At 37.6% G+C, this 21686-nt stretch overlaps 1 protein-coding gene across 1 annotated transcript in view; it reads right to left on the bottom strand.

The window, feature by feature from the left end:
* Nucleotides 1-760: 760 nt before the first annotated feature.
* PITPNC1 (phosphatidylinositol transfer protein cytoplasmic 1) overlaps nucleotides 761-21686 on the bottom strand; it is an 84719-nt gene continuing 63793 nt past the window's right edge. Inside the window, exons 6-10 of the mRNA XM_050908595.1 lie at nucleotides 17639-17734; nucleotides 8306-8461; nucleotides 7493-7556; nucleotides 3783-3901; nucleotides 761-822 (exon numbers count right to left, since the gene is read on the bottom strand). Of these exons, the coding sequence (XP_050764552.1) occupies nucleotides 817-822; nucleotides 3783-3901; nucleotides 7493-7556; nucleotides 8306-8461; nucleotides 17639-17734 (441 nt within the window). The 3' untranslated portion in view covers nucleotides 761-816. The remainder of the gene's footprint in view (nucleotides 823-3782; nucleotides 3902-7492; nucleotides 7557-8305; nucleotides 8462-17638; nucleotides 17735-21686) is intronic.

The following is a 21686-nucleotide window of genomic DNA, read 5'->3' as shown; positions in this document are numbered from 1 at the left end:
AAATGTGAATCTGAGTGATTGCTGTTGGTGTTCAAGTACAATGAGTTACAGGTCAAAGGTTTAGGAATACACAGGAGAAGCCTGAGAGTAGGAAGGATTTTAAAATCGGCTAGAAAAGAAGAAAACGGGAGGGTTTTTTTCCTGTTAACCCTGCATTCTAGTTGGCACTAATTTGCCTCAGAAGTCCTTGGCAGCTTTACTAAATACCTACTCCTAATTATAAATACTATGACCTAGATGAGGATTTGTAGGTAGAATACCGCTACAGAAAGATTTATTTTCTTTTATAGGGTTCCCCGCAGACTATTTCATTGTATGTCAGTCAGATGCACCATATGGCTTGAAACACTACTTTAGGCGTATATAAACTACATTCTCTTGCATGCACTTCTCTGAAGGTTTTAAGGGTCAAGTCTGAGGAAAGAAGTAACCTTTCCACACCAGTAAGATTATTTTAAGCAAAAAAACAACCAACAAACCACCATGACCTTTGTAGAAACTGAGTTACGTCACTCTTGCTGTGGTAGACATGGCTTATCAGGAGGAAACATGCTGGGTTAATCTAAAGGGTTTTTTTCGCTGGATCTGGAAGAGTGAGAGTTTCTGGAGCAGACTTTTTCCGAGGCCGGTCTTTGGGAACTGTTAGGAATTCAGGAGCATCTGTGGAGAGAGGAGTTGATGGAGCACTAGCTGGAGCACTGCGGGTTGAAGAAGGCATGGAAATGTTAGAGATAGATATTGCAGGTGGGAAAATCCCAATCTTCTTGTTGGTAGCTTCCTGAGTTGCTCGTTCAAACTCTCGGACTTCATCCATTGTCATGTCTTCAACCAGAAGGAAAGAAAGATAAAGGCACGTTAGAATCATTTCAAATGATCATTTCATCAACTCAGCTAAACTACTGCCATCCAAATTCTAAGTCAGGGAATGATTGCTTATCATGCATATCATTAAGTGATTCTCCACAGGAATGCCCTCCTATTGTCGTGCATTGATAGGAGTACAATAAGCGGCCAATGTAAAGGAAACAAAGTTAAGTACATTAATCACTTACTAATGGTTCTTCTTCTACCTGGGTCTGAACTGATTAAAGATTGCTACCCCTGTAATTGCTGGAAAGATCAAGCTATTTCACAGGCAATTAAAGAATACATTTAGATACACAGTCAGCGAGCAGAATTTTTCAGAACTTCAAACAAAACTGATAGGGGTTTTGTTTCAGATTACGAGCATGAACGGGGAAAGGGTTGTCATCGGGCTGTTCGTCTACTGCAATTATCACGGGATGAAAAATTCCCTCTCCCCCCATGCACAGCTTCCACTGAGTTCTAGTTGCAGCTGAATGCACGTAACTGAGGCCGTTTTGCTCTTCTACTCCTAAAGCCTCAAGAATTCCCTCTCACTCGATAAAGCCACAACATGCTTTCCAACTTTTCCATCCAGAATCTGTACTTAAACATTTATGGCCAAGTGACAATTCCACTGCTTAATTCCCTGCAAAACAGAGGCAAAATGAGACGAGAGGTGAAAGCCACTTCGCAATGGAAAACCGGGTCCACGGAAAGCAGTGGAAGTCTCCTCTCGCGGGTGACCAGTGGGTCCCAGTGCTGCAGAAACCCACAAGAGGGCAGAGCGACGCCGGCCCAGCCGGGCTGCCGGCTCAGCCGCGCGGAACTTGGTCGAGAAAACCCCAAACGCATGACTTCTGCTGCAACCTGGGACGTCGAGCAAAAAATCAGCGAGACTCTTCTGAAACCTGCTGCTTCACGTCTACGTTGCCTGCAAGATGTCCACTGAGCCAACTGAAATAAATTTTACGGTTTTCACTGAACGGCATGTTAAATTTGTAAATTTGAAGTATTTCATTAAACCGCTTTATAGATTCTTTGAGCTCTGAAAGCCCAAAAAACCCAGAAATAAAAACACTAGCATTTTAATCAATTTAAAATTCTTGCACATTTGGGTGTCTGAGACACGGGACTGGCAACGGTGCTCACCATATGTATGACAAAATCCTATACCTTCAGTACATCGATAACTTCTTAGCATTACCCAGCTGCATGCATCTGTAGCCTTGGCTGCAAATGTTATGTAGAAGCAGCTTTATGTTGTATTACAACATAATATTAAATAAACAAAAGCATGCATGTTGCCAGCTGCCTTCTCTCTTCCCCGCAGACGGCATTCCAGGGACCTTTTCAGCCTCCACTGCCAGTGATTAGGAGCGAGGACTAAGCTGTTTTCAAATCTGAGGTAAGCGGTGGAAATAAACAGATGGTCTCAGAGGAACTGTACCTACTTGTGCTGGAGAGAGCTTTGAACCTGTTTGGCTGATTTACATTTTGTTTCACACCCTGTAACAGATTGTGTAGTGTTTCTGAACTCAAAGGGCTTAAAAGCACCCTGGCATCAAAGGGAGCCCATGCATTCTTTTCAGCTATTTTCGATTGAGGACTTCTGTACAAGGTGAAACAAAAGCTGTCTTGGATAAATGAAAGTGAAAGAGGACAGGAAGATTTCCCAGTTTACTGGTCATTTTAGTGAAGACTGATTAAAGTCTTGCGAAGTGGTAGCCTCCAAGACAGTTCACTTTAAATTCAGACATGAAGTACTTACTGTCCCTTCAGCTGACTTTTGCTTTTTAGCTTATACTTGCTTTAAATTCCCTTCTGTTCTGATACACACTCAAGTAAAACAAGTCCTTACCCTGAGCTACGAAGGCTCAGACTCTCTTTTTTTTTTTTCATTAATGACAAATTCTGTTCTGACCTCAATGGCAATTTTTCCACATGGGAACTAAGGATGGCAGACTTCATTCCAAGCCAAATCCTGAAGTGTAGAGCTAAAGTCAGAACTGATTCTCAATTTACTGTTCAGCTAAGGAGTAACCTTGATGTCACTGGAGCTGCAGCATTACAAACACAAGAATCACCTTTCTGGTTATTACTTAAACAACATCTTCTCAGGCTGGTGACAATTTTTACTGAGTAGGAACAAAGGAAAGACTTCAAGCCCTTCAGGCCTTGCCCCACACTCGTTACATGAGTAAAACCATCACTGAGTTCTACACCGCAGTTAGTAGAAATAAAGGAACAATAACATTTCAAAAGCAAATATCACTGCATCTTTTCTATTTGCAGATAGTAATAATTTCTGATTTTAGGCCTCTACTTGAGGTGCCCAAATTAGGGACTTAAATACTTCATGAAATTTCCAGAATCTGAATCAAAGAACCTACGCAGAAACCTGCCCTTCTCCACAAACTGCTCTTACATGCTTCCAAAAAGACTTCTCACCTTGTTGGTAGCTAAGCAATGACAACATTAAAATTTGTTTCAAAAGAGTGAATAATTCATTAGCCTTTTTTTTTTTTCTGGTGAAGCAAACAATTTTATCAGTCCCATAGAATTTTTCCACTCCCCATGTTCCTGGCTTTTTGACTGAAGCACTCTGAACTCCTGCACTTTTAAACTACTCAAATAATAGAAAGTAAAACTCCTCTTTAACTTCCTCTTTATGCATCCAAGTGAAATTTGAGAATTGTGTTTTCCTGGAAGACAGGGAGTTGTGTATGAGCCCAGCCCCACCCTTTCTTACATCAGTGGCAGTTTACAGTGCAAACAAAAGGCAGGATTGCACTTTATGGAGAAAGATTATGTTCCTCCTGAAGCAAAACCTCCCCAAAATTCCACTGACTGGTCAGCAAGATCAGTTGGTTGCTCTGCTCTGATCTGTGCAGGTGTATTAGCTGAGGATGGGCAATATGTTTTAAAAATGGACATACTCTTGCTTTGGCATGGCTCTCTATTTCATCCACAGTAGATGAATGTTGGTTGCAAACTTTAATGTTGGTTTTTTCATGCATATTTTTCTCGTATTCTCGAACATCATCCATAGTCATATCTGTAAAAAGTTCAAAATTGTTGGCATTTTCCATTGATTCAGTGCAAACTTAATTTTTTTTTAAGAAGAAGGTTCTAGGAACACATAGTCTTTCAGCAGAAGCCAAAAAAGGATTTTAAAAAAAGCATGGAGCAACTAGCTTTATGAAAACTGACTCATAAAGGTAGTTATATCAGCCAAGGAAGGTGCAAGAAGGTTAAGTCAAAGGGAGTCAGAGAACAGGAAGGAGTGGAAATTGTTTAGGAGTATCCGTGTAACATAAGGTAGGCAAAAAGTGTTGAAGTGCAGGCCTTGGCAAAGGCCAAGATCTTCTAAAAATATTTTAGAAGATCCCTTGGAATAAAGGATAGATACAGAAATATTATAAATATTTACTTACCTTCCCAGGCACTTTCAAAAAGATTCTATATTATCTTTGCATAGTACATCTCTTAACCAGCAAACATTCTTACTGTTAGAGCACGCATCAGCTTAGATTCCAGAAACTAACACTTAATTATACTGGTACATGAATTAATAGTGAATACGTTCACAGTTTTGTAGCCTCAAGCAATTTAATGAATTGTAAGAATTAGAAATATTCTACAAATCAGGCTGATTCTACTGGGAGGATCATTTATCATTGTCTCGGCATGCCTGATGTTGTCAAACTAGTGCATAATCTGTTAGGTGCTTGCTATGTAACTCCAAGCAATTATTACAGATTTTGAAAAGATCTGTCATACACCACACTTCCAGTAAAAACATAAAGAATCCAATTAATTGACTTGTGACCTTACTCTTCTGAGTATCCCCATGCTTTCAATAACTCTACTTGAGAGTAAGGTGTAAGCGAACATGAAGACTGTCAGAATTTTGGTCTGTTCTTTACAACGGTTTCATAACTTCAGAACTTTGTGAAAGTGGCCATCAACTTTTTACCCATAGAACTTAAATAGCATTTTATTAGCACAGTATACTTGCAAATGTGTACCCCTTTTGGTAACATACACTGTGGTTTTGTTCTTGAGGCTATCATTTTTCTCAAGTTTATTATGTGCCACTTGGATTTGCGAATTCTTATATCACACCACTCCTTGTTACGTGATATGAGGCTCTTGCATTTTACAAGACAGCTTTTAAGGAAAGATATAACTTTAGCTGTTATATTAGTAGCACAAAGTAATACTTTATCAGTGAAAATGAAATGCAGTCTAACATTTTGATCAAAAGGAAACATGGGATACCACTAACTCCTACTCTTTTAGGCTTTTCCTTTTACTGTTATCTGGAATGAAAAACAAGCTCATAAGCCATGTCAGTAACATGCTAAGGATGCACTTTGCCAAGCAGAGAACATGCTCTTTATTAGTAAATAACACTGTGAAAGTAGATTTTCTTAATAATAAAGCTAAATACAGTTTAGTAAATTTAATGACAAGACATATTCATACTTACAGTATCAGTAACAGTAATCAGTCAGTAATATCCGTAACATAACATGTTGTTTAATAATTGATTTTATTACACTGATTATTTGATTCAGCTTAGCTGACTAACATCATCTCCAAGTCTTTCTCAAACTTTTATTTTAAAAGATGGTAATAGACACATTGAAGGCACACAGACGCTTTAAAAACTATATTTTTGAAAAACTCTCCCTACACACGTAAACATGTCAAAGGCAGTATCACAAGAGTTTTACAGATCATATGTATTAAATTGAACTGAATGTATACAAATTGGATCTCACTCATTTTGGATAATGAAATACTCGGTTTCTAGTCAGCAAGTCTTACCAGCTGCTACACTTCAGAACAAGGCAGTGGTACAAGGGCTGCAGACAGCACAGAGTTACCTAACCTAACTTTCTGCACTTCCTTTTTTTTACAAATCTTGCTATATACTTAGCCTTTATTCATATCTATTTTAGTAAGCCCAGACTTTTTAGGTTTTGTACTTAGCCTGACAATTAAGTTCTAAAAGTACACTATATTACTTAGTAAAAAGACTCACCGTGACAGTAAAAATCCACAAGATAATTGTGTATCACAATATTTCATTTGTGGAAAGAGTATTTTTGACAGGGTGCATTCAGAGTTAAGATGGGAAAATCTGTGGTTAAATGTTTTTGGGCTAAACCTATTCCGTATGTTTAACTTCATGACTACTCACTTGTTATCACTATCAATAACTCTGCTAAAGTGCAGATGACCCTTTGCTTCCCAGTAATGTTTCTTTATGTCTCGCTTTAATCGATATTTTGAGTAGATTTGGGGCAAATCTGTGGGCTCAATTTTTACATGAGGTCAGGCTTCTTTATTTAAAGTCATCAGTTTCCCTGACTTTGTACAGGGAAAATAACGGCTCACTATATTTCAGGGAAAAAACGGAAAAAAAAAAAAATTATAAAATAAAAAAAAAAATATCTCTTAAGAACTCTTTCTCAATGGATACAAAATTCTCTTACTAGTTTATGGCTATCCCAAAATAGAAGATATTTTTAGTAGATTTCAGTATTTTTATGATCATTACAGCACAAGATTTTCATGCAGTATTAAATTTATGAGAACATTGTGATTTCAAAAGCAAATTTGTCTCTATTTTCAAAAAATCAGCACAAGGAGTTTGTTGTTAGATTCTAGTGTAAAATTATGCAGGTTTATGAAGTCACTGGAGATGTGTGTGTTCGCACCAGCTGGGCTAACTGACTATTTCTAAGCAATGCAGAATGTTTCTGAGTTTTGATGACAGACAGGTGTCATTCCTATCCATGAAATGCCCAAAACGGTGTTTCCTGAAGCTTAAGGAGGGTCTAAATAAACATTATAAATGTATTCCCAAATTCCTACTATATGTTACAGGAACGTCTTAGAAACTGTTCTACAAGTATCTATGATTATGGATATATCTTACTGAAAATACATGTAAAAAGCACAAACCCTGTGAGCTTCTTTTATAGAATGTAATTGGCTGTTTTGTTATTCAGATTACTCTGTACTACTGGAAGTGCCCATTCCTACAGCTGCTTCACGGATTCAGAACAGTTTTTGCATGCAGCTGCTGTTGAATCAGACCCAGTAGGCTTTACGTTTATATCCATTTTTCAGATAGGACGTTAGAGCTCCATCTTTGCTTTATTGCAATCCGTATTAGCAGTTTAAAACTTTCCTAAAAAGCTGAAATTGTGTTGGATCAGAGGCCTTAGGAGTTTGCAGTATGGAAATGACTGCATGTTAATGCAGTCTTAATAAGAACCTTTATTCAAACCTGCATGCGGTTCTCCGTATAGATGACTCTTGGCAGGGGCAGCTTCTATCTGCCTACAACGCAGGGTGATAGGACTGACGCATATACACTGAGATGCATGGGATGTAAAGGCGTCCCTGTATGCTGCCCACTGGCTGCCTGAAATACAGCCTACTGCTGCTACAAAGAACCTGCTGCGAACGAGCTCCCTATGTTCCAGAGAAACTGAACATAGTTCCATCCCTTTCATGAACAACTTATACTAGGAGCTGATGATCCATGAAAGCAAATGGAAATCTGTTGTTAATTGTCATAAGCTTTGCATCAGCCCTTTTAAATGGGCTAAATATGGAGAATACTTACCGTACCACTCATCAACCCAGGCAAAAGCCTGCCGGTGACCAATCAATAGTATATCTCTGACCACCTGCGGAAGAAGGAAAAGGTTAAATACCTCTGCAGCAACAAAACAGTTTAGGAAAGTAACACTGTTGCCTTTCAACATGATTTAAAGTGAAAAATATTCTGACAGTTTTGTGTCTAAGAAGACCTGCCCTAGTCAGACATACTGGCTCTGAAGGTCTTGTAGTCCAACCTCCCGCTTGAAGTGGATCTATTGCCAACACTGGATCACATGAGCATGGCTATGACGAGCATGGGAAGCCATTTGGGAACATGTACAGAATCCATTAATCTTCGGGCAATTAGATGTTCTGGAACTCTCCTTTTTCCTTGTTATTTTTTTTAAAAATGTGGACGTCAATACTCTGAAAAATATTATCATTTGGCTGTTATGCCATTCATTAATTATTTTTTAGCAGACTGATTGGAAAACTTTCCCGCTACCTCTTTATACGAAATCCTGCACATCATTGCTACATGTACGGCACTCACGTATACTCATAAATACTATAGCTCATATATTTATCACAGTATTGAAAATGTTATTGATAGTTTTTCTCAACCTTAGACCTGAGCAGCTCCAGGCTTTGTCAAGTTTATACCCAGAGATGAACTCTTTGGCTCTGTTCCAGATCTTTCAGACCTTGAGAGAGGTCTGAAAGCAGATTCAGCTGAGCTCCCTAGCTTCTAGACAGCCATAGTTACATTCCTGTGCAGGGTGGTACTCAAGTTCTGCTTACGTGAAGGACAAGAAACAGCTCCTGTTTCACTGACCTTGTGTACAAATTGCTCTACTCTGGTTTGAAGTCCCCAGACTTCAAATTTCACGGTCACAAGTTTGTAGGAACACATAATTGGCTGATGGGTCTCTCTCCAGCCTTCTTTTAATTGGCCTCTCCCAGTCTTCTGTGACTTGAAATATTTAGGATCCTGCAAAACAAAGAAAACATACTGGGGAATGCAGGAGAGGAAGTCCTGTTTGTCAGTTTGCTAAAGTAAATGTTTTGATAAGACACAAAATATGAAAACATGCTAATAAACATTATGAAAAAGTAATATGAAATCGACTTAAATAAGCACTAGGATATACTAAAATCCAATCCTGTCTTTTATCCAACAGCCAGTGAATCGATGGCAGCATACTGTTGGAGATGCTTTGACAATCATATCATCTAGGACATTTTCTGCTATAGGAAAATATGTTATTGCAAGTCATTACAATACAATGCACTCCAAGTGTTATTTATGGCCTTTGGAAAAAAAAATGTTGCTTCTTCAGAGTTTGCTTTTCCACTACTGCCTCAGTGTGACTTACCAGTACCTTCTACCCATGCCTGTCTTCCTGAAATCATGTCCAGTTTGAGCTTTGACACATCAACACCGATGTGACCCTGACAGGCCATTTTCAATTTTAAGTGAACTTGTATATCCAGGTGGCCAGCTAAGTATGAAACTCCTCCAATTTAGCCATCTCTGGTTACAACTGAGTTACGGGCAAAACACTGACTAATTTCAACCCTGTCTCTCTTTTATGAACTGGAAAATCAAATAAATTGGTGTTGAAATTCCCACAGCAAGACCAAAAAACCAATAAGGACATTAGTTTATCTTTAAAGTTTACTTTTATCTATACAAGATACAGTTTTATCTATCAAAGTGTTATCTTCCATGTTGGTGTAATTCCATTTCACTTTATGTCCAATCCTGCTAATTACATCTTGTAAATAGAAATAATTTACAGTTAAGCATTGATTTTCAAAACTTGAAAATAATGTAGCTTCAGTAAATTCGTAGTGGACCTTCTAAAATCTGTCTTCAAGAATAACCACCAGTGCTCATCTGTGTTGCCTTCCCCAAAGCTGAGATCTGGGAAGATCTTGTAAATCCGTCCTTTGTTATAAAAGCAGTTAAACATGTATTTAAGTATGTGCTTAAATTATGCGCTAAATGGAAGACAATCGGGAGAAAAACTAACAAAAAATTGATAAGACTACTCTGATCTTAAACTTCTTTCATTCAGTGTGAGCTTATGTATCATTCAGTGTTCCTTTTTTCTAATGTTCAGTTATCTCCTGACTTGGCTTCTGATTTTATCCATAAACTGAAGCTCTGTCATTAAAGCTTCTTTACAAAGCTCTAATGAGGTGATAGTCTTCCTTCTCTGTGAAAGTCATTGCTTTTATTGCTGACATATTCTTTTCTAAATAGAAACTTCAAGCTCGCAGTATAATAAGGTTTCAATGTTAAATCACCATAAAAAACAATTCAGCGTCATCATATATCAGAGCAACATACCACTGTATATCACAACTCATAGTCGCATGCTGTTACCAATCTTCTCACTCAATAAAACTTGACCTCAGATTGATCTAGATATTTTCTGGTTGAAAGAGTTGTTTTATATCTGCTCATTGCCTGAAGCAATCGATATAATAATTATAATAAAAAGTAAAAAGGGAAGAACTAAGACATAATATGCAGAAAGACGTAAAATTCTAGTAGATGGCTCCATGAATAAAGAAATAATTACAGAAAATATGATTTCAAATATTCCTGCAAAGTATTCCAGTGTAAAATAAGTATTTCTAAAAAGGAAAATCAAAGGAAAATAGTTTCATGTAAGGAAGGGTCTGCTGTTTCTTACATAGACATACGGTGCTAGTGTGATGGGGCCATTGTCTTGATTAAGCATTTCAGATACGCACTTTAATAACACTGAGTGTTATACTTTATATCCCTTCAGCGATAACCAGATCTCTAATGGAATAACTTCAATGCAGTCCAAAGGGATTTAATGTAATGAATTTGAGTCAGTATCAAGTATTCAGAATTTATAAATAAAAATTAAATAATGAACAGCTACCCTGCACAAAACTTGTGTCTCGTTCAACCTGCAAGAACCCTCTGGATGCTGCGAAAGCAGTGTTCTGCTTTGTTTTGTTTTCGTGAAGTTAATCCAGCAGACAAGGGGATTCATAGTGGAAATCGTTCTTAAATTGGTGGCCCACAAATAATCCACTTACTGCAATGCAATTCATCCATGACATCACTCCTAGTTGCAAATCCCTTTAACAGTGCCCAGAGATGGCACCTTTGCTTCCCTTAATCATGTCCACTTTTCTTGAAGGACATGACGTTTAGTCACAAATTGGCCGGACAGTTTCAAGCAGAGAGCCAGGCAATGATGGACAGTATGGGCAACTTATATCTAATAGCTTTTATGGAAATTCCTGCCTTTCTGAAAACGTTAACATATTGATACTATTAAACTGTAGACTGATGAATGGAAGCCAGGAAACAGAAAGAATTCAGAGGAATAGATTTCCAGACTGCTGTATGAAAGAGCAAGATGTTAAAGATTTTACTGAGTGCTTGCTCAGGTGAGCTAAAACTCAAAGATTGTGTATAAGCTGAGTAGTGGGATGAAAGATACACAGCAACATTAAGCAAAGTGAACTTGAGAGTTTAATCTCTGGGCCATCAACTCAAAGGGCATGAGTGTTTTACAGAGGTGAGTTGTTACCATAAGTAAAACTAACATCACGGGGCTTTTTACCCAGATGCTAAAAAATCAGGTGTTTAAGTAAGTCTTGGACTATTTTAGAAAGACACAAATTCTGGCTCAGCAATTGCTTGTGCTATGGTTCATACGAGGAAGTATTTAGGGGAAGAATCTCTATATTTATCTCTATATTTTGCATCTATTTACACCTTTCCTACGCCTCTGCTATTGGCCACAGCCACAGGGAGCATACCGTGCCAGAAAGACCTTTGGTGTGACCAGGACTGCTAATCCGTTTGCTCTTCGGTGTCTGATCCAAAGCCCACTGAAATCAATGAGAACTCTGACATGAAAGCCACAACTCCGAATGATTTTATGTGCCTAGCTCATGGCTTCAAATTGCCAGATTAAGATTCACAGCCTGGAATCCTTTCTGCAATTAGGCGTATCCGGTTCTTCTAAAAAAAATAAATTAAGCAAGGATGATAATTTTCTACTAAATGCAAGTAGAAATAATATTGGTACACAGCACTGCTTCCCCTCCTGACTTTCATCCTGTAGCTCACTGATTAGGTTAGTCAGATAGAACAAATTAGTCTCATGTGCCATGCTCACATCTCTCCAGGTCCCAGGAGGAAGCGCCGAGCACCTGCCTGTACCGGATCATGGCCATTCCTTACTCTTCCCCCGAAAGCTGTGGCAGTTTGCAAGACATATACCAAAGGCACCAGGCTGGAGTGAAGAAGCATGCTCTCTAGGCAGGAATCGTGGCACACGTGTTTGAAACATTTCTGTCAGTGACTAGAAACTGGGCAAGCTGATCTTTGGTCTGACCCCATTTTTATGTTATTATTTAGACCATTAATTTTGTGTGTGCCTTATTTTTGCTTTTAGCCACCCATGCCCTCCTTTCTAGAGAAGCCATCATCCAAAGAATACTGTGTCTATTCACTATTTTCCCTTTAATTTATCTACTGGCAAAACCCTCAATCTGTTTTAAATGTAATGGCATAGCTAAAATCTTTTTGTTTAAATAACCTTCTTGTCCTTTTATCAGACACAATTTATTAGGAAAGCCCATCTGGCAAATCCTTTTGCTACAGAGGAGCAAAACCTACTCTGTATTTGCAATACATTATTGCCAGGTGCAGAGTGATTTAAAAATAGCTCTTCTGCTAACATAGCAGAAACATAATTACCCATGAGCTGGGCTTATTTGAGAATAAAATGTAAAATTACAATAAAATAAAATAAAAGCCACAGTGTGATGGATATGGTTTCAAACATAGCACTCTCCCAGTGTTTCTTACTTAGGCCACGTCTGGCAGGTCCTGGCTCAACATGCTTATTGTTGGAGATTCCATTATTTAGCATTTAGCATTTATTTACTTAACCTTCCTCATGGACTGCAGACGTCACGGGCATCAGATGTGGAATTGTAACCCCCTTTCCAGGAGGCAAACACCAACATGTTGACAATATAGCACTGGGTTGTTGCAATGCCTTTTCAGATTTAATTCTGAAATGTTATTTTTTACTTGAAGTTAAATAATGAAATACATTCATTGTTTACAGAAAACTTCCAAATCTGAACGGGCATGCTTTCCCTTAGCTTCGCCATAGTATCAGGCATGACTGGAAGATGCCATGCTATTCTGCAGCTGGCAACACCTCCTTTGTCTGTATGCTGGGAGCCTGCATGGAACACCTTGTTAGCCTTGTCACCGATCTGTCTCAAAAATTACTTGCTGCTTGTATGGCCATTTTAGCATGGAAAAAGATCCCCAAGCTGCATATGCTCTCCAGAGGTGAAAGTGCTTATGCCATGCATCCTATTCTCTTACTGGAAGGTACTCAGATGTCCCAGAAACAGATTCTTCCTTCCTTCCTTTTAATGCATGGATTCATTTTTTCAGACTCCTATTGCAATACATTCCACCACCATGCTTTTGAAGTGCAGTCAATTTTTTTTCCCCTTTAAGCTGAAGACCATTTTGTTTGATCTTGAATTTCAGGACCAATCCTTCATGGGTTTAATACATGTGATCTGGCATTTCACCATCAGCTCTAGTTGCTAGGTTTTGGATTTCAGCTTATATAGCTAGGGCTCTGGAAAGATTTGTTGATGTAAAGATGCTACTATAGACATTTACGTGGAGTCATTTTTTAAAGACTTTTTTTTTCTCTTTTTGAATTTCCATTAAAATGTATTTTCTGGAAGAGCCAGCTAAATACTTAGGAATTGTAAATATTGGGACAGTTCTGAGGTGTTAAAATATGATAATCAAGCCAGCCTTTATGTAAGCTCACAACTGAAGTTAGTAAGGAAAAGGAAATCTTCATCTGTTTTTGCTATGCCCTGTACTGAACTACTGTACTGACATGTTGCACACATTCACTGTGGGGGCTGAGGCAGCTGTATTATTTCAACTACCATAATTTTCTGGCTCTGTAATGTGAGAGAGGTTTTGTTATTCTGAAAGCACCTGGACAGCAGTAAGCTGGACCTATGACAGTGCAGCTGTGTTAAAGTAAAAAAAAGCCAGCAACTGAAGAAGAAAACTGCAGCAGCTGCATGAAATCTTTCTGTTTGGAGGTAACTTAAAAAGTTTATTCCATTTGTCCAACTCTCAACTGCTTTGTTATAAACAGGAAATGAAACATTGTTAATTTTGAGAACTTGAATATGTTTGCAAAGAACATTTTGCTCAGTAGCTCACATCTACGGTAAATGTTTCATTTCAGTGAATGAGTCACTTGAGGCCCTCACTCTTCAGCATAGCTCAGTTTTATTCTTTTCTGTAACTCAGATAAATATATGTGTCTATATGGGGAACACACGATGGCTGGTGATACATATTCACTGATGGTAAAGTCACAAGGAAATGACTTTACGAAACGTACAACTACTCTTACCTGTAGGCTTGTACATTCTTTATACAGAAATATAACATTCTGTATTCAATGTAATATGTACATTCAGATTTGGAAACATATGTAACTCCTTACAGAAAAACAGGCAAACCTGTTACCTTGGATCTAGATTCAAGCTTTCTCCATTTGGAACCTCACATTTAAACTTCTTAAAAGTTTAAGAATTTTTAGGTCCGTGCTTGTAAAAAAAAGCTTTATTTAAGATGTGGCAGCACTGCTAAGTATTCTGGTGGCTACTTCACCATGAAGTTTGTAGATGGTCATTAAGTTAAAATTAAGTCATCTGCTTTGCGATAGCCAGAATTGCTGCAGTTATACCTCCTCCAGTCTTCTACAAGGGCAACTCTTTTGACAGCAGAAATCAGTATACCTCCACGGAAGCCAGAATTGGACTCTGTGTACGTGGTTGTAATAGCTAACAAAACTGCCTTCTGATTCACTGTTTACTCGGTGATTTAAGTCCTTTTGTGCGTACACTGACAGATAAGCCCTCCATTCTTAAGGGAATTCAAATCACTTGGATGATTCTGGCCAAGAGATCACTCAGTATTATTGCCAGAGGTTCCTTTAAAGTGTTTCTCAATGAAACAACAGCTATCCTTAAGCCTCCTGCTAACTATATTTTTTACTTTTCAATTTTAGTTAATATTTAGAAGGAGAGAAAAAGCAGATATGCACAAAGTTGAATTCAATCATTTTCCCTTCAACCGTCATGACATTTTCATGGAACACTTTTTCTCTCTCGTCAGTACCAGCACAAGTCAAAATGAGCTATGCAATTCAAATGGAATATTATACATATGAAGATGTTTTATACTTTTTGTCTTTTTATGTGTGAATCATTATTATGTAAGTTACAATGGAAGGAAGAATATAGATCTGTTTATAAGATTCATGTCAGGGAAACTGAAAAATGATTGTTTAGACCATAGGTGCTAGGAAGCAGACAATGGTTGCTTCGTTTGTTTGTACCCAGCCTGATGCTGTGGGGTCCCTTGGATATCTCCTGAACCCTCCTGTGGTAACTGCAATATTACTACCTCTATTGATGATATCGGTGTAATACATACACAACCCTATCTTCTGTTTATATCAATGAGAAAAACAACACTAAAGCTGCTGTGGCTCTTTCTGTTATAATCAGTGAGTTATTTGATGCACTAACTCAAAGAAAGGTCGCAGTCAAATTGTAGATATTGACCCAACCAGCTTATGAAGGATAACTGAGCACTTCAAAGCTAAAAATAATGGAAATCACAAATACTAGCTTAATAGCAACTATGTAATTAGTGCTGTCCGATCATATCAGAAATCACATGTCTACAAGCAGGATCATAAGCACTAAAAAAGAGCAAGCAGTTGAAGAAGTGTGTGAAAGGTTTAAAATATTTAAGCTACTTCTATAGTGTACAGTAATACAACTAAATAATGAAATTTGCTGTTAAAAACTGAAGTATATTTTTAATTGAAGATGGATGCACTTTCATCAGGATATAAAAGAAATTTAAAGCTCATTTCTAGAAGCTGCTAAGTATGCTGACCCTGATACAGAACTTGCTTAATTTTAAGCACGTGAAAGATCCATTTAAATGAAGAGATTACTAACATGCCTGAAGTTAAAATCATTCTCAGTGGTCTTGCTGGATGGGAGTCAGAACACTTATCCTGTGGGATCTAATTCTTAAATCCTGAGGATTGTACTTCACTTTTAATCTTTAAACTTACTATCAATTCAGATTAAATGATCTAAAAGCAGCCAAATTGTTGTTATTAGTGTAACTAAAATACCTTTCAAAAGCTTACAGTAAATGGTTTTTAGTTATCTCTGAAACTGTTATTTGGAAAACACAGACCGTTTCTCATTTACACAGTTACTTTTTTATGCTGTTCTGCTTGAAAAGATGGAAATTACATTTACAAACATTAAAAATCTTTTTATAGTCCCTAAATTATGTAAGAGGCTTCATCAGAAATGGGAATTTGGCTTCATGTTCATCATATGGTAGCATAAAAACCCCACAGTTTGTAAACTTTGGAAGATACTGAATTCAACTATTATTAATTCAATATCAATTCCAATATGTGCACGGTTAAATGCTCAGGTGTTCTTACTATTTTGTATGAATTCTGAAACAGAATTTGGTAGCCAACATACAAATCATCCATCAGTACAGAAAGGACAACAGATGCTGGGCTATTTTTGTTGTTTAAACCCATATAAAATTCCATTTCGCTTGGAATCAGGTCTCTAGATTTGTCTTTGAAATAACAACACAAAGACTCTGAAATTCTTTTCTCACTTAACATGAGGCTGGTTTTCTATATCAGAAGATTAATCATATGGAAATTATGCCTAATAGTCAGCTATTAAACATGGGAAGGAAAGCTGAAAAGCTAGATGTTACCTTCATGTTTACAATTACGGGAAGTGCACACACTGAGATGAAAAATCTCACATGATTTCTTTAAAACACAGTCAAACGCTGACCCTTTCAATAGCAGCAGTCATTCCTAAATGGAACCAGAAGACCGTGGAGTTCAGGTAAGATGATGGGACCAATAAGCTGTTTCATGAGGTGTTATATAATTTTTGGTACTGAACAGATGGATTTCATTATCTAAGGAAACTAATAAAATTACTTTTCATTCTACTGTAGACCCAATTTTGTTTTATGACCCATACATAAAACTTGAAATAGGATCTATAAATGGAAGATAACAAGTACCTGACTTTTTTAGTCTGAAAATCATGTCTCCTATGGTACAGAAATATATTCATTGGCAAGTCTTCATTTTCTATCCCAAAAATGATTATGTAGTCTCATTTTGTATAGTCAAACAGCTGCCATACTCATTGCCAGCTACGAATATATACTTGGCTCCAGAGGCAAATCGTATCTCCAAAATTAAATGCAAGCATAGATCTGATCGTTCCTCTCTAGCTACTTGTGAACCATCATTTTTCAAGTCTGAGGTTGAAACATTGAGACCTCATCTTCATTTGCATGGTGGCTCCTGATTTCAAAACAGTGATTTGCATGGACCTAACAGAAACATGCTCTTCAGAGATGTGCACTATCAAATATACACGGGAGCAATTTCCAAGGGAATTTTAAGAGTGAATGTGTCTGCTGCCATTGATGCTTTTTGGCAGATTTACTGCAGTATGTAGTATGCTTCAGTCCCTCTCGGTCTTGTGTCGTGGTTGCCCCTGAGCAACTGTGCATCAACCCTGTTCTCACTGCAGCATATCTGTCCTTTGCCTGGGCTTGGACACTTCGCATGACTTATTAGTTGGGGTGGGATGCAAATAAGGACAACAGTAATGTTTGAAACTGCTCAGACCTGCAAACACTTAACTGAGCTTCATGATTCAAAGAAAAGTCCTACTTTGAATTAATTTGGCTGAATATCAAAGGTCTGGTAAAGGATATGTTCCGATAAGGGTATGAAAGCATTTCAAAAGGTTGGAGGAATCATCTGCAAAAGAAAGTGTCAGGCAATCTAGATAGAGAGGTTGCTATCTGCTTCCCCTCTAATCGAAAGCTTTTTTAATACTACTGACCAGCAAGATTTCATACAAAAATAAAATTGTTTTCATTCCCAGCAAGGCTTTCCTGCAGCCTCTTACATTCCCTTCTTCACCACTTCACAATCAAGTTGTCTCTTACCTCTGATTCTTTGTAATAGCGCTCAGGAATTTCATCGCTGGCAATATCAATAAAGCAGACTTCTCGCTCCAGATCTTTAACTTCTTTGTCAAAAATCTGCAAGAGTTAAAGAAATTCAACACTGTAACAGAACAACACCCTTACAAAATCCACCTGGAATAATGGTTGCAAGTGATTTCAATGACTTGTGCAATATCATGCATTTTAGGCTTGCGCATGAACAGCTTCTGATATAAGATACTCCAGTTTTTGCAGGGACACAGTCACATTCTCCAGCCTACTGGAGACATCAAAGGGAAGAAAACGGGTGTTCTCAAGATCGTATGTAAGCAAGGTGTTCCTAAGCAAGATTAACAACAGTTCGAATGAATTATGCCACAGACTTTTTTGGGAACAATCCACTATGTCAGATCAAGAGACAGTGGACTGTTAAATATAACACATCGTGTTCAGCACTTACTGCTCACACCGCTGTTCTTCTTTGCACTTTTTGGAATGGAGACTTCGATCACAAATAGTAAAGTCAACAACTAGGACTGGTTTTATTGTGTTCTCTGATCTTTGAACTACATTCCATCACTGTGTAAAAAACCTGACTTTCTGACTGTGGGTGTTTCTAACCTTTTCACTCTAGGGACAATAATGAAATGCAGGTGTTTGTGTGAACCAGTCAGGCTGAGTTGCTGTTATACTGAGAATCAAAATTTTGGTTGAACTGCCCTCAGTGGAAGCTGGAAACTTCCACTATCCATTTGTGCACACATAGAGCTTATTTTCATTTTAATCCTTTAGGACCTGGTTTTGAACATCCAGTCTCTTGTTCTATGCAAGGCAAATGATGGGTGTATTTTGAAAATGCAGGTCATTTGCATCTGCAGTGTAGTATACTTCTGTGCCTGTGTCCATAATTTAATTATTTAGGCATCTTAGTGACCCATGTGACTTATGCTATGTCTGCAATAAATTTCTACTCACGATTCTGGGACTTGGAAATTGTGACTCGTTAAAAGGCTATCATGAATTAGTGCCATAAAATTCAGGGAAGTTGTGCATACACTGTCAAGATCAGTAACAAGCTAACGATGTGTTTTTTCCTTTGGGGCACAATGTTCTATAGCTAACGTTTCCAGGAAGCATAAATATTTTTGCTTTCTTTTTTTTTAAATAAATGTAGTGAACGCTCTGTTAATTTCATTTCATTTAATCCTAGAGAAACAGTTAAAAATACAAAATGCCAGCAACTATTCAGTAACAAGAATGCTACTTTATTATTTCTGAAGAAATGCGGCTGCCCATTTAAAGCATTCAAAGTGAGCAATGGACTACAATGAACAAGTATACCAGCTGGTAAGAAGAACATTGCTCAGGAAATCATAATTCAAATAAATGACAAGCTGAAGTTCGACTCTACAATTTTAACTTGTCTTGGTAGTTAACAGTACTGGAATAAAATAGGCAACACGGAAAGCTTACTGAACTGGATCTAAACTGTTAAAATGTCTGAAACTGCAGAAGAACAGAACAAAGGGAAACGCCAGCCTGTTTTTATTTGTGTACTTATTTTCCTTCTCCAATCCTTGTTTTGCAAAAAATTATGTTGATTATTTGAACAAATTTGACCTGAGAGGTCCTTCTCCTGTAGTGCTCTTAGAATTGGGGTACATTTTTTTAAATAACTGTTATGTTTTATATATATAATATAGGTCGCTTTTTATAAGCTTCCTCGTTTGCTTTTTTCCTAAACAAATTCAGATATACAGAGCAGTCCCTTGATGAAATCAGTTGAACTATTTCTGGAACAAGATGCATTTCACCATAATCTCTGAGCTTTAAATAAAATAATGGAGATTTCTCTTAAATGGACATTACCAGGTCAGCTGAGGCTCTGAATCAGTATACGGTCTAAGGACAAGCCTAATAAATTTAAGCACATGCATATCTCTGCACATTTGCAAGGACCTGAATTGGGACTATTACCCAATATCTTATCTGAAGAAATGTGCCCTGCTCTGTCACACGCTTGATCCACATATTGCGCCTCTAAGTAATACAGTTTTAAATTCTTTTTCTCTCTTTAAAATGCTTTGCTAGAAGTGGGGATGACAGATGCCTTTGCCAATCTGTCAAAACCAGGAGGAATTTTTCAACCATTTCAACTATGCCTTATTTGCTGCTTAGGCTATCTCTGGCCATTTCCTCCATTCCAAAAGTTTGTTGAATGACATTCTCGCTTCCCTTTGCTGGCAGAAGTTGTTGTCTAATCATTTATGCTTCTCCCCTTCGTAGATGGTCCTCACAAGATTTGCAGATAGAGATTTAATCTTCTCATTCTATCAGCAGTAGAAAATAAGAAGTCATTAGAGAACAAGACTGATTTCTTTCTTAGCTCTAATTCTCTTATTGCCTCTCCTAGCCACATAATCTGGGATTGTCTTAAAACCTGCAGGGAGGATGGGTTTATTGCGTTTGTGATCAAAGAGACTAGAGAAATTTAAAAGTTTTAAAGGAAGAGATTAAAGGCCACAAAAAGAAGCATAAGGCTCCCAATCTGTGCAACTGTATTAGCAAATGTGCAGAAAATGAATGGTGAGAACAATCTGTATCCTTAAGAAGATGATGTAGAAAGGCACAATATTAGACATTATATTGGAAAGAACTGAACGGGCTGTACATTTGGAAGCCAAGTAATTAATTGAGATTGAAATACACAATCAAATGGAAAACAAAGAGTAACACTGAGGCTGAAGTGTCCTTTTTGCTGTGAGTTTTGGTTGTTTTGGGGGGGGGGGAGGGGTTGTGACAGCTTTTTTACAACAGACAAACATTTACACACTACCATTTTCTAAGAGGAATGAAAACTCATCATTATTTAGACTAATTCACCTACAGAATGACAAAAAGTGGAAGAAAGGTTTTAATTGGGTCATCTTCACAATTGTCAATAGTTTCTTTTGGGGAAAATTTAAAAAAACCCAAAACCTGGCAGATGATTCTAGTACCTCGGGAAAGAAAGATCACACAGGATACTGCTGAAATGTAAGTGCTGGTGTATTTAAATTTCTTTCCTTCATTTTCCTCATGACCTACAATGACATGTCCTAGCACATACTTTGCTAGTGACTTCTCTTTTCCTTGTAGCCAGAGCCAGAACAGAAAGTCAGCTTATGAGATGACGGTAAGTCAACAACAAGTTTAATATCTTTTTTCTACAAGCTCCTTTCCTATTTTTCTTCTTCTTCTTCTATCTTCACGCTAAGTTGCTGGCTTCAACCTCATTCAGATGTAGCTAATCCAAAATTTAACTTTTATGGCCAATCACCACAGCTAACCTGGTTTGGATGTAAATAGTATAAAGCCAGACTCTGCTGAATCCGTTGATTACATTCACACTGGCAAGCTCCTCACTCATCTACACTACAAGGACTCCAGGGGTCAAATCTGCGCTTGTTTGGCTTGGCTTTGTTTCATAATATATGATTCTCTCTTGTGATGGTTTTTTTTCTATCATCAAGAGCAAAGAAGGTATTCAAGGGATTACCAGCTGGAAAGTTGTTTGTCTCTCTCTTTACTACAAAATGCTTTTTTTACCAGCCTAGATACAAGGAGTTTGTGGTCAGAAGGCTGTAATAAGGCAGCTAATTCGCATTTTAAACACTAATACATACAGGACATAAAATTTCCTGTGGAAACAGTTAAGTAACAGGTCAACTTAGAAATAAAGACAAGCTGTTAGAGATGAAAGTGACAAGGCAACCAATATAGAAAATTCAATACTATAAACAAACAAGTTTGAAAATGGGTGTGTTTTTTTCTGGAAGCTATTTTTTCTGTCTCTTGTGAGGCTTTGGGTGAGAGAAGATCTCTATGTTTTTCTTACTTGTTATGCTAGCTCCAGATAGTCAGCCATTGCTGAGAAATGCAGCGAAGGCAGAGAAATGAAACAGATAAGAGCTAAAAGATTTTTTTTCTGAAAAAGCAGAGCACTCCTAAATTAATTACAGGCAGGTAATATGGTAGCAAACATGATTATTATCCCATGTGCTAAATA

The sequence above is a fragment of the Gymnogyps californianus genome, chromosome 19, assembly GCF_018139145.2.
Source record: "Gymnogyps californianus isolate 813 chromosome 19, ASM1813914v2, whole genome shotgun sequence".
NCBI classification, from domain to species: Eukaryota; Metazoa; Chordata; class Aves; order Accipitriformes; family Cathartidae; genus Gymnogyps; species Gymnogyps californianus.
This window is presented reverse-complemented; position numbering and strand designations above follow the sequence as displayed.